The 16697-nt window shown below is 43.7% G+C and overlaps 2 protein-coding genes and 1 pseudogene across 2 annotated transcripts in view; all 3 read left to right on the top strand.

The window, feature by feature from the left end:
* The first annotated feature begins 1751 nt into the window (after positions 1–1751).
* LOC132416544 (zinc finger protein 671-like) lies at positions 1752–9659 on the top strand. The gene is made up of 3 exons (XM_059999937.1): positions 1752–2045; positions 4672–4801; positions 9418–9659. Exons 1-3 carry the CDS (start codon positions 1815–1817, stop codon positions 9489–9491), a joined length of 435 nt encoding a protein of 144 aa, XP_059855920.1. The 5' UTR covers positions 1752–1814; the 3' UTR covers positions 9492–9659.
* LOC132416545 (zinc finger protein 552-like) overlaps positions 1837–16697 on the top strand; it is a 66913-nt gene continuing 52052 nt past the window's right edge. Inside the window, exon 1 of the mRNA XM_059999939.1 lies at positions 1837–1847. The gene's annotated coding sequence lies outside the window, so the exon portion shown is untranslated. The remainder of the gene's footprint in view (positions 1848–16697) is intronic.
* Positions 10046–11495, top strand: LOC132416932 (zinc finger protein 154-like; annotated as a pseudogene).

Genomic DNA, 16697 nt, shown 5'->3' with positions numbered 1-16697 from the left:
AAAATCCAACAGAAGAATCATCAACAGGAAAGAATCATCAGTTACAGGCCCCAACAGGAAAAGATGTACATCGCATCTACTACAAGAAACCTAGTACCCCAGCAACTCCACCAATGAGAAACACTCATTACCCTAAACTCTCTTTTCTCCAATAGACTTTCTTTCAAAATAATGTCCTGACTTCCTCCCTTTTTCTGTAAAATAACATCCCTCTCCTTTGTTGGACTTGCCTATGGTTTTTGTCATTGCTTGCTTGTTCCGATTTATAATTCTCTGTTATTTCTGAATAAACCCATTTCTGCTGGTAAAATAACTGTTTTATTTTATTATTTTTTTAAAATTAATTAATTTATTTTTGGCTGCGTTGGATCTTTGTTGCTGTGTGCTGGCTTTCTCTAGTTGCGGTGAGCAGGGGTTACTCTTCACTGTGGTGCACGGACTTCTCATTGTGGTGGCTTCTCTTGTTGCAGAGCACGGGCTCTAGGCGCCTGGGCTTCAGTAGCTGTGGCACGTTGGCTCAGTAGTTGTGGCTCACGGGCTCTAGAGAGCAGGCTCAGTAGTTGTGGTGCACAGGCTTAGTTGCTCCGTGGCATGTGGGGTCTTCCCAGAGCAAGGCTTGAACCCGTGTCCCCTGCACTGGCAGGCAGATTCTTAACCATTGCACCACGAGGGAAGCCCCTAACTGTTTTATTTTTAAGGTCAACAGATTATTTCACGAAGGGCACTCTCCTTTGGGAGATAAAAAGCGTCTAGCCGGCAGATTACCTCACTAGTGCTGGCCAGGAAATTCAGACTGACTGGTTAAGATTACATTCTTAGGAGAAGCTAAAACTGCAGTTAGGTTCGATATTAAGTCTTGCTATGCTGACATGCGTTTAGCACAAGTGACTCCATTTGGGGCCTGTTGTCTCTTTTTTTTAAGATTAGCTCTTAACCAACGTTACTTTCCCACATTATTTGGCATACCTAGCGACTCAAGTACTTTTTCCTTTCTTTTGTTACACCTCAAATGTATTGTTCTTTGTCGAAGGTGTTATATAAGATTGAATTCTAAGCCACTTCTTTTTCTTTTTTTAATGTCCTAAATTATTTATTAGGTAAGAATTTTACAAACATTACTTATATTAGCGGTAACAGTGGAGCACCTTCTCCAAACTTGCGGCCCTTTCTAAGGCCGCGGTTCTTTCTGCCTGCAGATGTCAGCCCTCACATCTTCCTGTGTCTAACTCAATTATTTGAGTTACTCAACCCTGTCTCTCTCATGTATGTATAAACATGTCAATAAACTCCTGTTTGTTTTTCTCTTGTTATTGCCTTTTGTTACAGAGCTTGAGCTGAAAAGGTAAAAATTGGGTAGAGGAAAGTTTCCCCACCTACATCTCTAAATACTTTACAGTGCTGAAGAACTGCAGACAACACTCCCCTGCAGTCCGCCTTCGGCCCCTTTAAGAGGAAAGGAAGCCCCTCCCTTCACTCTTGAAGCCTGGACGCCTTTTCCCAGCGTCCCTCGAGGTGCCTAGGGCTTTTGCTCCGCGGGGGCGGATGAGGAGTGCCCCTTCCCGCCGGCCTGTGGAGTTATGGGAACTACATTGCCCAGAACACACTGCACCAGAAGTAGAGCAGTGTTGCTCCAATGAAAGACCAGGACAGGGGCATTTCCGGTCTTAGGAAGCGTGTCAGGGCTGGACTACCGGCTACTTCCTGGTTGAGGCCACTTTTGTTTCCCTCGGACTTGTTTACCGTGTCAGAGGCTGTAGATCTCTGAGTAGAGGTAGGGACTGCTGCTCCCGGCCCCGCTCTGCCCACAGAGTCCGATGGCGGCAGCGGCGCTGAGGGACCCACCTCAGGTAAACGCTCGTCCTGCGGGTCCTCACCGCCCTCACCCCACCAGACAAGGAAGACCCGAGTGCGGGGCGCCTGCTCACGAGTCCGCAGCCCAGGCCGCGGTGTCCAGGAAGATGGGGGTCCCTATTTCTCACAGACAGTGTGATGGCGCGTGGGAGAGGGTTACAGGCGGAGGTACCGGCATGTGTAAAGGCTTTGAGGTAAGACTGAGCCGGGAGGCTTCTGAAAACTTGGGGTCCAGCCTTTGTTTTTAGGGGACAATGAGTGTGAGGGGGAGTCACGCCTGGATTGGCAAACAGAGGGACTTGGGAGCCATGGAGAGTTGTGAATGGAAGAGGGACACAGTCTGTATTAGGGTTTTATTTATTTATTTATTTTTTGGCCGCACCACTCGGCATGTGGGATCTTAGTTCCCCAACCAGGGATAGAAACCAAGTCCCCTGCAGTGGAAGCACAGAATCTTAACCACGGGACTGCCAGGGAAGCCCTTATATTAGGGTTTTAAAAGTTTACCAAAAAGCTGCTCAGAGAGGGAACAGTCGGGAATGTGCGTGATGAGAATAGTGAGGCACAGATAAGTAGAGTCCTTGTCCAGGGTCAGAGATCTGGTAATAGGCAGCTCTGAAGACTGAAACACAGAGGTTAGTAAATTAATCCGAAGTCACCTGGTTCCAGGGCTGGGTGGGGATACGGGGGAGTCCTGTGCACATGGAACCCAGCCATGGTTCCTTCCTCTTCCCACATATTCTGGAGGTTAAAAAAGAACTTAGGGAATTTACACAAGGAAAGAGAGCATGTCCCAGGCCCTCACTAGTCCTGACATCAGCGGTATAGTGTCTGAAATTTGGTGTCTTGAGGCACTTCCCGTGCTGATTTCCTGTCTCTTGCCTGTGGGGACCCTGGCAGTACCCCAATGCAGGCCAATCAGTAACATAGTGGTGTTCCTATTTCTGGCAACCAGTGTAAACATATGGTGTGGGAGTTATCTCAGGAACATATAGCAGCATGAGCAAATGCTCAGTGTGACTGAGTTGGGAACAGGGTACAGTAGGTCTCCATTCTTTCTGTTAAGAACAAAGAGCAGGGAATCAAGAATCAGGCCTGTAATGTGGCTGCCTGAGAATCTTGGCGTCTATTACGGAGATAATGGGAGATTTGTATAAGAGAAAGGAGTTGGTCTTATTTAGGTTTAAAAGGCTCCACCTGGCTACACGGTGGAGAAAAGATTATGGGGTTAAAGCAGGTGGCAGGGAATTCAGGAGGAGGTTACTGCTATAATCCAGATGAGTGTTGATGGACCAGAGTTATGACCATGGAGGTGGGAGAAAAGGTTAGATTCCAGGTCCATTTTTAATGAAAGAGCTGAGTAGACTTTGGATGGTGTAGGTGAGGGAGAAAAACGAGGAGCCAGAGTTGACCCTAGAGTTTTTCATCCTATCAGCTGAAAGGATGGAAGCTCCAACAAACTGGGATGGAAAAGTTGGTGGTAGGTTAATTTTCCTTAGGAACATCAGAAGTTTTGTTTTGGTCTTGTTAAGACTCTGAAAAGTTTCAGAGAACAGTTAGTGGAGTGGGCAGTTGGACACACAGGTCTGGAAATCTGGAGAAGGCTTTCAGGAGGGAGACTTCCAAAAGTGGTGGCTATTATGTAGACCAGGGTGGGGCTGTGGATGTTGTTTAGGAAGGGAATGCAGGTTTTAGTGACAACGCTATTGGAGAGTCAGAAGGACTAGGTTGCATACTAAGGAGTAGTTTTCTTCCTTGACACTATTGGGGTTGCTGGACCTCACAAAAAGAGATTAGGGAGAGGGGTGATAGTGGAAATGGTGTGGGTTGATCTAGCAAGTAGCCAAGGCTTCCATGGGATGAATGGACTGGAGATAGCTGCTCCTATGTCCAGGAGGCATAGGAGTAATTGAGACAAGATGACACTGAGGCAGGGCTCCTGCTAATTCAGTACTGTATGAATTCACCAGGATTTGGTGGTGAGCTTTGATGGGTTGTAGGATGTTTCATTCTTGCTAGTGAATAAGGTCTGGGGCGAATATGGGCTTGGGAGAGTCACTGTGCCGGGCATGTGGGACTGGGCTTTTAATGAAGTTTGGGTGGACAGCAGAAGGTTGTGGTGGCTGAATGGACAGCAAGTGCAGCATGGAAGTGGAAGAGGGTCATGGATATCTGAGATTCACATGTGGCTCTGGGTGGTTAATATTGAAACAAAGATCACAGGCAACATCAATCATCAAAGCAACATTGAGAATTTACCTGGCTGTGGGATGCATCAGAGGATTGGGGTTGTACTAAATCATGTTAGTAATTTTCAAGCACTCTTCTGGATGCCGTTTGCCAAGTGCATGGGTGAGTCCAGGGAGATGTCTGTGGTGTGGGGCAGGAAGGTGGCAAAGCTGGGGAAGTGCAACTGTGGGGTCTGAAGATGTGAGAGATGTGTCTACACAATGATGTGCACAAGGGGAGAATTGTGAGCTGATGGTCCACAGGCCCTGGAGTTGGGGCCTTAAGGGTGAAACATGAGCCCAAATTTGTGTCTTGGAGGCACAATCTGGAAGGCCCCAAGGGAATTGCTTGGCAGGCCCAGAGCTGAGATGGCATTTATGTGCTGCTGCGGCCCCCCGCCCCTCCATCTTTTGTTGCTGAGCACAGTAATCAATGGAACCCTGAGGAGAGCATGGGCATCAGTGTCACCAGGGCCTGGTATCTCCTTTGAGGTGGGGAGCTTTGAAAGAGGATGATTGTGGAGATGTGTGAGGAGTTGGATTGTGGGTTCTCAGAGAATATTCGTAGTTTCATTTGTACTAATCATGACAGGGTGGTGTGACCTTTCAGGACATTGCCATGTACTTCTCCTGGGAGGAATGGGGCCTCCTTGATGAGGCTCAGAGATGCCTGTACCTCGAAGTGATGCTGGAGAACTCTGCACTTGTATCCTCGCTGAAGAGTAAGTCCCTTACTCTTTTTTTTTCCTCCTTACTCTTCCCAGTGACCTGGACTAGGCTCTTTCTTTCCTCCCTTCATTTTCTTCAGAGGATGTTGTCTTCTTCTCACATATGGACCATGGGAACTGCTTCCTTGCCTAGCTTTCTGAGTAGTTGCTGTCATAGCCAGGGCTGGGTTGTTTACACTGCTTTCTCCTTTCTTTTGTAGCTTAATATCTGCTGTACTGATCTCTAATACGTAATGATTTGAGGCATATAATGTTGTAGTGAGCCTAATGAAGTCTACCTTATTAGTGAAGAGCATTTTTCATATAACTGTGGCCTGTTTGTATGTATTCTCTTCACGTCCGTTGCCCATTTTTTAACTCTATTTTTTTGTTATTAAGTCTTTTGAATACCTTGTATATTTTGAATGGTAACATCTTATCAGATAATGGCTTGCAAATATTTCCTCCCATTCTGTAGATTGCCTCTTTTTGTTGTTGATTGTTGCGTTGCTATGCAGAAGTATCTTCATTTGGTGTAGTCCTAGTTGTTTATTTTTGCTTTCATTGCCTGTGCTTTGGTGATATCCAGAAAAATCATCACTAGGACTAATTTCACAGAACTTTTTCCTTAGGTTGTCTTTAAGGGATTTTACGTTTTTAGGTCTTACATTTAAGTCTTTAATCTATTTCAAGTTAGTTTTTATAAGTGGTATAAGACAGGGGTCCAGTTTCATTTTTTTTTTTACCTGTGGATATCCAGTTTTCCTGACACCATTCAGAATTTACTCTCCCTGCCACCACCACATTTTATGTTTTTGATGTCACAGTTCACATATTCTTATATTGTGTATCCATTAACAAATTATTGTGGCTGTAATTATTCTAATCCCTTTTTTTAATCCTTTTGTTTTTAACTTTTATACTTGAGTGATTTAAACACCACCAACACAGTATTATAGTAATCTGAATTTTACTACATACTCAGTTTTACCAGTGAGTTTTATATTTTCCTATGTTTTCATGTTTCTATTTATTATCCTTTCATTTCTGCCTGAAGAACTCCCTTTGGCTTTTTTTTTTCAAGTTTCAGATATTTATTAATCACTGTAAACCCCAACACAAAACAACAATGTGATTTCATGCATTTAGAGGGGAAATATTTCCTGGTTAAGTGGAAAATTGTGCAGATGGCTTCTGGAAGACCTTCATTCTAAGAAGCATTATAGTGAAACATTTCATTTAGAAATCTGGAACTTCTTTCTTCAGTTTGCTGTAATCGACATTCACTGAGTGGAACTTGTATTGATCATTGGGACCCAGTTTGTTCCAGGGTTCTGGGTTATTCTTTCTTTTTTTCCTCATTGGCCACGCTGGGCGGCTTGTGGGATCTTAGTTCCTAGACCAGGGATTGAACCCCAGCCACAGAAGTGAAAATGCCAAGTCCTAACCACTGGACTGCCAGGGAACTCCCTGGGTTATTCTTTCTGTCCCAGCTAACATTTGGATTGAACAATTCCAGGTGCAAGACATACAATGCTGCTCCAGTACCTCCCACTGTAATAAATACAAAGAGGGGGATCAAGCTAGGATGCTTCTTGGCCTGACCAGTGATCTGGTGGAGCATGGTTGCAACAGAGGCCTTGAGTTCAGATGGAGAGAAAGAAAAATGTGCAAGGCCCAGGACTAAGTAGTCTCTTCTCCCTTTGGCATTTCTTAGAAGTCAGGCTGAGTGTCAATGAACTCCCTCAGCTTTTGTTTGTCTAAAGTCTTTCTTTAATTGTGCAGGACAGCTTTGCTAGGTAAAATATTCTTGTTTGACAGTTTTTTTCTTCAGTGTTTTGAATACAGTATCTACAGGATATTTGTTCCAGGAGCCCGTGTGGATACCAAAATCTGTAGATGCTCAAGTCCCTTATATAAAATGACATAGTACAGTGAACAGAGTGAACCCTCTCTATCTGCAGGTTTAGAATTCACAGATTCAGAGAACCAACTGTATATCATCCCACTCTCTCCTAGGTTGCAAGATTTCTGCTGAAAAATCTACTGATAGCCTTATGAGGGTTCCCTGTGTGAAGAAGTTTCTTTTCTCTTCGTGCTTTCAAAATTCTGTTTGGGTTTTTTTGCTTGTTTACTGACAGTTTTGTTTATAATGTGTCTTGGTAATATCCTCTTTGGAATGAATCTGTACATGGACCTATGAGCATCATGAATTGGGTGTTCACATCTCTTCCCAGACTTGGGAAGTCAGACATTATTTCTTCAAACTTTCTGACACTTTTTCTTTCTATCTCTCCTTCTCCTGGGACTCCAGTAATGCAAATATTGTTTTGCTTGATGGTATTCCATAGTTTACCTATGCTGACTTCACTTTCTTCCCCCCTCTGGCTGGATGATAAATGACCTGTGTTTGAGTTCACATATTCTTTCCACTGCTTGACCAAGTGTGTTGTTGATACTCTGTTGCATTTTTCTTTTCATTTGTTGTATTCTTCAACTTCAGAATTTCTGTTTGATTCTTTTTTATGATTCCTGTCTCTCTGAACTTCTTGTTTTTTTCCTGTATCATTTTCCTTATCATGTTGAGTTATCTATCTGTGTTCTCTTGTAGCTCACTGAGCTTCCTTTTTTTAAAAGTTATTTTATTTATTTTTGGCTGCATTGGGTCTTCGTTTCTGCACACGGGCTTTCTGTAGTTGCAGCAAGTGGGGGCTACTCTTCATTGCAGTGCGCGGGCTTCTCATTGCAGTGGCTTTTGTTGCGGAGCACGAGCTCTAGGCGTGTAGGCTGCAGTAGTTGTGGCTCATGGACTCTAGAGCACAGGCACAGTAGTTGTGGTGCACGGGCTTTGTTGCTCCATGGAGTGTAGCATCTTCTTGGGCCGGGGCTTGAACCCGTGTCCCATGCATTGGCAGGTGGATTCTAAACCACTGCACCACCAGGGAAGCCGCCTCACTGAGCTTCCTTAAAACATTTATTTTGAATCCTTTGGTGGTTCGTAGATCTCCATTTCTTTGAGGTTGGCTACTGGAAAATTATTATGTCCCTTTGATGGTATCATGTTTCCTTGTTTTTCATGTTTCTTTTATCCTTGTGTTGATGTGTGTATGTGTGGTGAATCAGTCATTTCTTTCAACATTTTGGGGTAAATTTTGGTTAGAGAAATAGCTTCACCTTCATGTGAATGCAAGGGTGCTGGCTGGGTGGGGTATTGTGGTGTTGACTCCAGTGAAGACCCTGGGAATATAGTCTCTGTGCAGATCTGTCAGCTGAGATCAGAGTGGTGAAGACTGTAGGGGTCCTCAGTGACCATGGCAGCAGTAGTATGCAGTGGTGGCAATGGCTTTTGGAGTCTTTGGTGACAAAGACTGCTGGGAATCCACTGATCTCCTTTTCTCCCATTGAGGATGTTATGGCTAAGGAGATTTCCTTTGGAATCCATGCTGATGAACTCTACAGGATCCTCTAATGTGAAAACTGGGGAGTCTGCTGCTATCGGAGGGGTTCTTTGTTGTCAGTGACAAAGCCTGCAAGGGTCCTCCACAGAGCAGGCCACTAGGGACCATGATGGCACAAGCCCAGTGGCTGACACAAGTAGCTCTCACTTACGTACTTTGATCCTAACCATCCAGCCATCTCTGCTAAGCCAGTTTTCCCTGCGATCCTTTCTGTGCAGTTATTCTCCTTCTTTTGCTCCACTGTGTTGCTGTTTGTCTTAATTGGACACTTATGCTGTACCCCACATCCACCCCAGGGCTATTTTTATTCATTGATAGCTGTCTAATTGTTTTTGGAAGGGGAATGAATGCTAGTATCTCTTATTCTGTCATCTCACTGGCATCACTCACATAGATCTCTTTTCTCTGGTCGTTTTTTGTGCTGAGTTGCTCTGGGACAGTGCTGGCCATTCTTTTTTTTTTTTTTTTTTTTTTTTTTTTTTTGCTGTACGCGGGCCTCTCACTGTTGTGGCCTCTCCCGTTGCGGAGAACAGGCTCCGGACGCACAGGCTCAGCGGCCATGGCTCACGGTCCTAGCCGCTCTGCGGCATGTGGGATCTTCCCGGACCACGGCACAAACCCGTGTCCCCTGCATCGGCAGGCGGACTCTCAACCACTGCACCACCAGGGAAGCCCCCTGGCCATTCTTTTGTGCTGTTTTTCTCTTAGGACTTGCATCATGTGTCCCAGGTACTTGCTCAGCTAGTAGTTGGGGGGAGAATCCTTTGTGCATCACAGGATAGAGATGACTCCAGTCATGGAAGAGTGGGCTCAGAGGGAGCCTGGCCTTGGTGAATGGCAGTTGGTGAGGGTGTGACACCAGGGCTGTGTGTAAGACCATACCAGAGATCTGTCCCATTCAACCAGTGTTTTGTTTCCATTGCCTGTGTCCACATCCCATTGCCATTTGTTCTTCCACATTGTTGATACTTTGCCAACTTGTCAGTTCTAGTAGTTATCATTTCCGCTCTGGCTTCTTTCCAGCAGTAATCTCCATCTCTCTAAACCCCACATCTCAACCATTTCTTTGACAGGTCTCCCTGTAGTGTTCTCCAACATGAGGCCATACATGCTGTGCTTGGAGGTGTGCATATATCCTTATATTGACTTTCAACAGTATCTACTCTGTTACAGTTGATTTTCATGGGATGGATACATTCACATTCTTCTACACAGCCTCATGTCAACCAACAGGAATGGTTCTGTAGGAAGTCAATGACAGAGGAGTAAGTTGTAAACCCTACCTCTGTTCCTTCTGTTATACACTGTCTTTGTGTCCTTCCCTTGGTAGGGTTTCCACCATTCAGTGACTTTAGGAGCCCAGCAATGCACAGCAGTCATTTCTTCAGAGTTCAACCCGCTTGTCTTCAAAAGTATCCCTGGACCCATGCCTAGATGTGACGGATGCACATTTGTGATGGGCTTGCCCCATTCCTATAATGTCAACATATACTTCACCAGTATTTCTTTGGGTTCAGGTTGCTGCTGTGGAGCACAGGATGCAGAGGTACCCTTTTAACAAAGCATTTCTGTAGGAATCTCACAGGCCAGAACTCCCAGTCCAGCTCCATTTTCCCAGAAGACCCACCCCTGTCAGATGTGTGGTCCAGTCTTTTTTTTTTTATTTTAAAAAATATTTATTTATTTACTTATTTATTTATTTTTGGCTGCGTTGTTGTGCACGGTCTGTGCACGGTCTTTCTCTAGCTGAGGTGCTGTGCACGGTCTTTCTCTAGCTGAGGTGCATGGGCTTCTCACCGTGGTGGCCTCTCCCATTGTGGAGCACAGGTTCTAGGCGTATGGGCTTCAGTAGTTGTGGCTCGTGGGCTCTAGAGTGCAGGCTCAGTAGTTGTGGCACACAGGCCCAGTTGCTCTGTGACATGTGGGATCCTCCCGGACCAGGGCATGAGCCCATGTCCCCTGCATTAACAGGTGGATTCTTAACAACTGTGCCACCAGGGAAGCCCTGTGGTCCAGTCTTGAGAGTCATTTTCCAGTTGGCTGAGCAGCAGGGAACACAACACAGCTAGAAACTCGAGGTGTGGGGCATGTGAAAAATGTTTTTATTTCAGGGCAAGCAAACAACACCAGAAGCAGCACATGGGAGAAAAACCCTTCTTAGGCAGTGTAGACAAGGTTTCACTTGTGAAGAGTTGCAATTTCCAGGAGTCATGGAAGGTTTTTACCTGCAGGGAGCTTGGGAAGGACTTCCTAGTCTTGTCAGGACACCTCCAGCAACAGGCCACTCACTCCCGGGAGAAGCCAAAAAAAATCTCTCAGTGTGGGGTGACTTGTCGAAGAAGAAAAATTCATTATACACGGGGAGAATGCAAGAAAGCCTTCAACCCCCAAAACACACTTGATCAGGACCAGGGTGTCCACACTGGTAGACAGTGTTTTGTGTGCCAGGACTGTGGGAAAGCATTCAGGTTCAAATGCTTGTATGTTGTGCATCAGAAAGTCCACACTATAGAAGGGCTTTACATGTGTGGTGAATGTGGCAAATCTTTTAAGTGGAGTTCAACCCTCAGTCAACATGAAAGAGTTCATACTGGGGCAAGGCAGTACGAGTACAGCAAATGTGGAAAATCCTTTAGCTGCAAATCTTTGCTCGTTTATCCCAAAAAAGGTCACATTGGAGAAAAATGATACATGTGCAGTGAATGTGCACAGTCTTTTAGCTATAGCTCTATCCTTACTCAGCAACAGAGTATTCACCCTGGAAAATGGCCTTATGCGTGCACTGAATGTGGGAAGTCTTTTACTGATAGGTCTGTCCTCTGTTATCATCAGAGAGTTCACACTGGAGAAACGCCTTATGAGTATAATGAATGCAGGAAGTCTTTTACCTATAGCAAAAACCTCCGTTATCATCAGAGTTCACGAAGGAGATAGGCCTTATGAGTGCAGTGCACATTGGAAATCTTGTACTGCTAGGTCTGGCCTCCATGATCATCAGACAGTTCACACTGGAGACTGGCCTTATGAGTGCAATGAATGTGGGAAATCTATCACCTTCAGCTCCAGACTTCACCGTCATCAGAAAGTTCACACTTGTGAAACACCTTGTAATAGTAATGAATGTGGGAAATCCTTTAGCAAAAAATCTACTTTCTTTCAACATCAAAGAGTTCACACTGTGTAAAGGCCTTAGCTTTTTAGGAAATGTGCGATTGTCCTGTTGATTATAATGGCACTAAAGGAGCCATATATCTGAACTCAGTGTTGTACAAATGTTCACAAGTTAGGAGATCCCCTGTAAGTTTGAGTTATATGAAAGCATGTGTGGCTTGTTATACTCTCTGATCTGCTCAGGGCTCTTGCCAAATTTAAGTCACTGCCAATTTCTATGGCCAAAGACGTTTTACCTTTACAACCTGGCAGGTCCCCACAGTTTGCATCAGTCACCATCCCAGTGTGCTCAGGGAAGCTGACCACTGGTCTCCCATGTAAAGGTTTGTGGATTCCTGTAGTCTCTCACTGATATTCTCCTTAAGGCCGTTACTGCAGAGGCGGGAACACAAAGGTAGTGAAAATGGAGATCTGTAGTCCTGGGATGTAGCTTTGTGGCCCAGTCTGTATTCCTGTTGACATGGTTGGAAACATCCTTCATTGCTCACCAATGTTGGCTTCCACTGAGGCAAGACTGATTCTCAGAGGGCATGAGGAGAGACATGGTGGTCATTATAGCATTCCCAAATTTATTTTCTTAAAAGGGATGCACAGATTTGTGAAATGTAAAGCCATTTTTTATAGCTTTATTTAAAGGTATAATTTACATTGAATTAAACTTTATACATTTTCTTATATACATAATTTAAAGTATAATATTTGATAAGTTTTGCTGTAGGTATGAACCTGTGAAACTACAATCATAGTTATAATGGCCATATCCATTGCTGTATATTTACCTCATGTCCTTTTATAATCTCGCCCTGCCCTTCCCTCCCTCCAAATAATCATCAATTTACTTTCACTTAAAATTGATACCTTTGCATTTTGTAGAATTTATATGGTGGGAATCATTAAATATTTACCCCTTTTCCAGGTTTACTTTATGTTGTATAACTACTTTGAGATTCATCAATGACATTATGTGAATACTTAACCTTTTTCTTTTGCTGAGTAATCTTATATTTGGATAAATCGCTATTTGTTTATTCATTCATCTATTTATGGACATTTGGGTTATTTCCAGATTTTTGACAATTTAAAAATAAACGTGATACAAACATTTGTGTACATTTCTTAAAATGAATATATTTTATCTTTTTTCAATAACTTTGAGTGCAGTGTCTGAGTCATAGGGTAGGTGAATATTTAACTTTTGAAGGAACTAAACAAATTTTGATCTAAAATGACTATCTTTTTGCATTCCTACCAGCAGTGTATGAGGGTTCCATTTCCTCACATCCTAGTGAATCCTGATTTGTTTAATTATTTTAATTTTAGCCCTCCTTTTAAAATTTATTTTTATTTATTTATTTATTATTATTATTATTATTTTTGTGGTACGCGGGCCTCTCACTGTTCTGGTCTCTCCCGTTGTGGAGCACAGGCTCCGGATGCGCAGGCTCAGCCACCATGATTCATGGGCCCAGCCGCTCCGCGGCATGTGGGATCGTCCCGGACCAGGGCATGAACCCACGTCCCCTGTATCGGCAGGCAGACTCTCAACCACTGCGCCACCAGGGAAGCCCAGCCGTCCTTTTTAAAAAATATTTATTTATTTATTTGGTTGTGCCAGGTCTTAGTTGTGCCAGGTAGGCGCCTTAGTTGTGGCATGTGAACTCTTAGTTGTGGCATGCATGTGGGATCTAGTTCCCTGACTAGGGATCGAACCTGGGCCCCCTGCATTGGGAATGCAGAGTCTTATCCACTCTGCCACCAGGGAAGTCCCCAATTTTAGCCCTTTTAATAAGTTTGTCATGCTATCTCAGTGTTGGTTTAATTGGATTTCCTTAAGGATTCATGATGAGCATTTTTTCGGATGTGTATATGCTATCTGTATGTCTTTGGTAAAGTGTGTGCTCATATCATTTAGGCTGTTTTCCTTTATGAGTTAGGGCTATTTCCTTTTCACAAATAGGACAGTGAAATAACAAAGATATATTGGAATTTTACCCGTTTTACTCCTTGAATAACATAAGTGATTCTTTTGCTTTATGGAATAATTGTTTTCAATTCCGGAAAAATATTTCTTAATTTTTGCAAATTTGGGGACTTTCCTGGTGGTCCAGTGGTTAAGAATCTGCCTTCCAATGCAAGGGACATGGGTTCGATCCCTGGTTGGGGAACTAAGATCCCACATGCACTGGGGCAATTAAGCCTGCATGCTCTAGAGCTTGCGGACCACAACTAGAGAGAAGCCCACGCACTGCAATGAAAGATCCTGCATGCCGTAACTAAAATCCCACATGCCACAACTAAGACCCGATGCAGCCAAATAAATAAAATAAATTAATTTTTGCAAATTTGTATGCTATACACAATGTAATGTTCATATTTATCATACACAATTAATTTGCATTATAGATTTATCTGCATTATTAACACACTTCATCACTTTCCTAAGTTAGACATTTAATAATATAATAAAGCCCTGCTTTGTAGTTTTCACCCATTTTCCTGGTCTATCTTGGGGATTGGTGGGTTGGAGCAGGACTTTAAGGTGGATCAGGTGTGGGACTTCCCTGGTGGCACAGTGGTTAAGAATCCGCCTGCCAATGCAGGGGACATAGGTTCAAGCCCTGGTCCGGGAAGATCTCATATGCCCCAGAGCAACTAAGCCCGCATGCCACAACTACTGAGCCTGCACTCTAGAGCCCGTGCTCTGCAACAAGAGAAGCCACTGCAATGAGAAGCCTGCGCCCACAACGAAGAGTAACCCCTGCCTGCTGCAACTAGAGAAAGCCTGTGCGCAGCAACAAAGACTCAATGCAGACAAAAAAAAAAAAAAAAGGTGGACCAGGTGGTATTAGGACAGACATTCTGAAGCCCTTCTGGAAGCCAAAGAATAGGTCAGTGATCAGACTCCCCAAACGTGGCCCATACAATGTGGGTTTAAATCTCGTCACCAGCCATCACTGGGACAACAGGCAAAACAATCCACTATCTGGGTTGTCTCCTGTGTAAAATGGGGATAAAGAGCAGCCCTGTGCCCAGGCCTTTGGAGGAGCTGAGGTGCCCGTTCTGCAGCCACACCTGCAGGTGATATCCCCAAGCCATATACCTCTGGGCCCTTCTGTCTCCAGGTGCTTGTGAGAAACAAATGGAGCTTCCTAGAACCCTCTGGTCCACTGGAAGACGTGTCTTCAGGTTACTGAGGTCTCATTGTGGAATCCCAGGGAATCTGTGGGCCACTCTAGAGGTCCCCAAGATTTACTTCACTGACTGTGACAGGGAGGTGATGAAGATGTTCACCGTAGCCTCTGTGACGGTCAGTCAAAGCAACAAAATACAGCCTGTACTGGTACCAGAATTCCAGGATTTGCATTTTGAGAATTTCTTTTTAATTTTCACAGCACTCTGGGTATTGGGAGCTATTACTGTATTGCTGGGGAAATCCAGGATAACAAAGATGAAGTGGGTCCCCCAAGGTCACACCACAGAAAGTATCAGATTCAAGAGGCTGGATTCAAACCTGGGAGTCTAGCTGCCGAACTGGGGACAGTCCCTTTATCATGGCACTTGAAGCCTTCAGCTCGGGGCAGGTGCACATTGAGGTTCATGGAGACTCAGCTGCTGCTGCTGTTATTGTTGGATTTATTTCCGTGATCGTTTCCCCATTCCTTGGATGTCCCAGAGCAGTTAATGTCTACTGTGGAAAACAGAATGGAGGTTTCTCAAAAAACTGAAAATAGAACTGCCATGTGATCCAGCAAGTCCATTCCTGGGTATATATCCAAAGAAAACAAGAATAATAATTTGAAAAGGTACATGCACCCAATGTTCATAGCAGCATTATTTACAATAACCAAGATATGGAAGCCACCTAAGTGCCCATCAACAGATGAATGGATAAAAAAGATGTGGTACACACACACACACATGCACGCATGCCCACATGCAGTGGAATACCACTCTGCCATAAAAAATGATATTCTGCCATTTACAGCAACATGGATGGACCTGGAGGGTATTATGCTCAGTGAAAAAGAGAGACAAATATCACATGTGGAATCCAAAAAATACAGAAAACTAGTGAATATAACAAAACAGAAACAGACTCACAGATACAGAGAACAAAGTAGTGGTTTCCAGTGGGGAGAGGGAAGAGGGGAAGGGCAAGATAGGGGTAGGGGACTTAGAGGTACAAACTGCTATGTAGAAAATAAATAAACAACAAGGATATATTGTACATCACAGGGAATTACAGCCATTATTTTGTAATAACTTTAAATGAAGTATAATCTATAAAAATTTTGAATCACTATGTTGTACACCTGAAACTAACATAATATTATAAATCAACTATATGCCAATAAAAATAAAAATAAATGTTTAAATCAGGGAAAAATATTGAGCTCAGCTTAACTCATCTCTTCTCAGACTTTAGTATCTCCTAATAAAAATTATTGAGGTCTTAACTTTTTTCACCCTTCTCAGATGCTTCCCCAGAGTTATCTCTGCCACTATCTTTGACTAACTACATAATCATTATAAATAGTTCCTTATAATTCGCATTTCACAACTTTTTTTTTCCGATATCATCTATTCCTCATGCACAACAGCCCCAACAATCACTGGAGAAATGATAACCCCCTCCGAGCAAGGAGATGAGATGATGGGGTTCAGATGCCCCTTTTGCACATGTCCCCTGCCTGAGAACACTATCACTCATTGAGCAGGCACTACACTATACCAAAACAATTTCATAAGTTGCTCTCCATTTGAGATAGATGTCAGATTCCTAAGGGAACTGAATATATCTTTGGTCATTGAGTAAGAAATATTAAGTGGCTAGACAGTTCTGCTTTATGGTTTAGACAAAATCAGTGAGGATACAGGCATGACAGATGTTCTCTGGGAAACAGAGGCAGAGAAAACTTCTTGTCCTCCTATTTCAGGGAGGCCTAAACATCGTTACTCATCTTCCAAGTCATGGCCCTAACTAAACATACAGAGTTAAAAAAACAACCAACACTTCTAACTGTATGTATTTGAATAGCAATAAAACGTTTATTACATTCCAGCTAAGAGCGGATGCATTTTGAGTCTGAATGAGAATATGTCCGCTCGCATTTGTAGCCTTTGGAAATAATTGGAATGATCTTTTTAGCCACAGGGGGCCATTTTGAGCTTACAGAGACCGGAATAATGTTTCTAAACAAATGATCCGTGGCAGACAACGCTCCCCGGAGACCCGCGAACCGCCCCTTTAAAAAGGGATAATCACATTCCTTTCCCCCCAA

Source organism: Delphinus delphis, chromosome 20, assembly GCF_949987515.2.
Source record: "Delphinus delphis chromosome 20, mDelDel1.2, whole genome shotgun sequence".
Classification (NCBI taxonomy): domain Eukaryota; kingdom Metazoa; phylum Chordata; class Mammalia; order Artiodactyla; family Delphinidae; genus Delphinus; species Delphinus delphis.
The sequence above is the reverse complement of the archived record's forward strand: the minus strand, read 5'-3'. Positions and strand labels throughout refer to the sequence as shown.

What these genes read in the sequence shown, in the direction of transcription:
- LOC132416544 (XM_059999937.1), top strand. Translation starts at nt 1,815, where the DNA reads ATGGCGGCAGCGGCGCTGAGGGACCCACCTCAGGTAAACGCTCGTCCT. An exon ending in GCATGTGTAAAGGCTTTGAG is followed by an intron (nt 2,046 to 4,671) that starts GTAAGACTGAGC and finishes TAATCATGACAG; the next exon opens with GGTGGTGTGACCTTTCAGGA. An exon ending in ACTTGTATCCTCGCTGAAGA is followed by an intron (nt 4,802 to 9,417) that starts GTAAGTCCCTTA and finishes ACTCTGTTACAG; the next exon opens with TTGATTTTCATGGGATGGAT.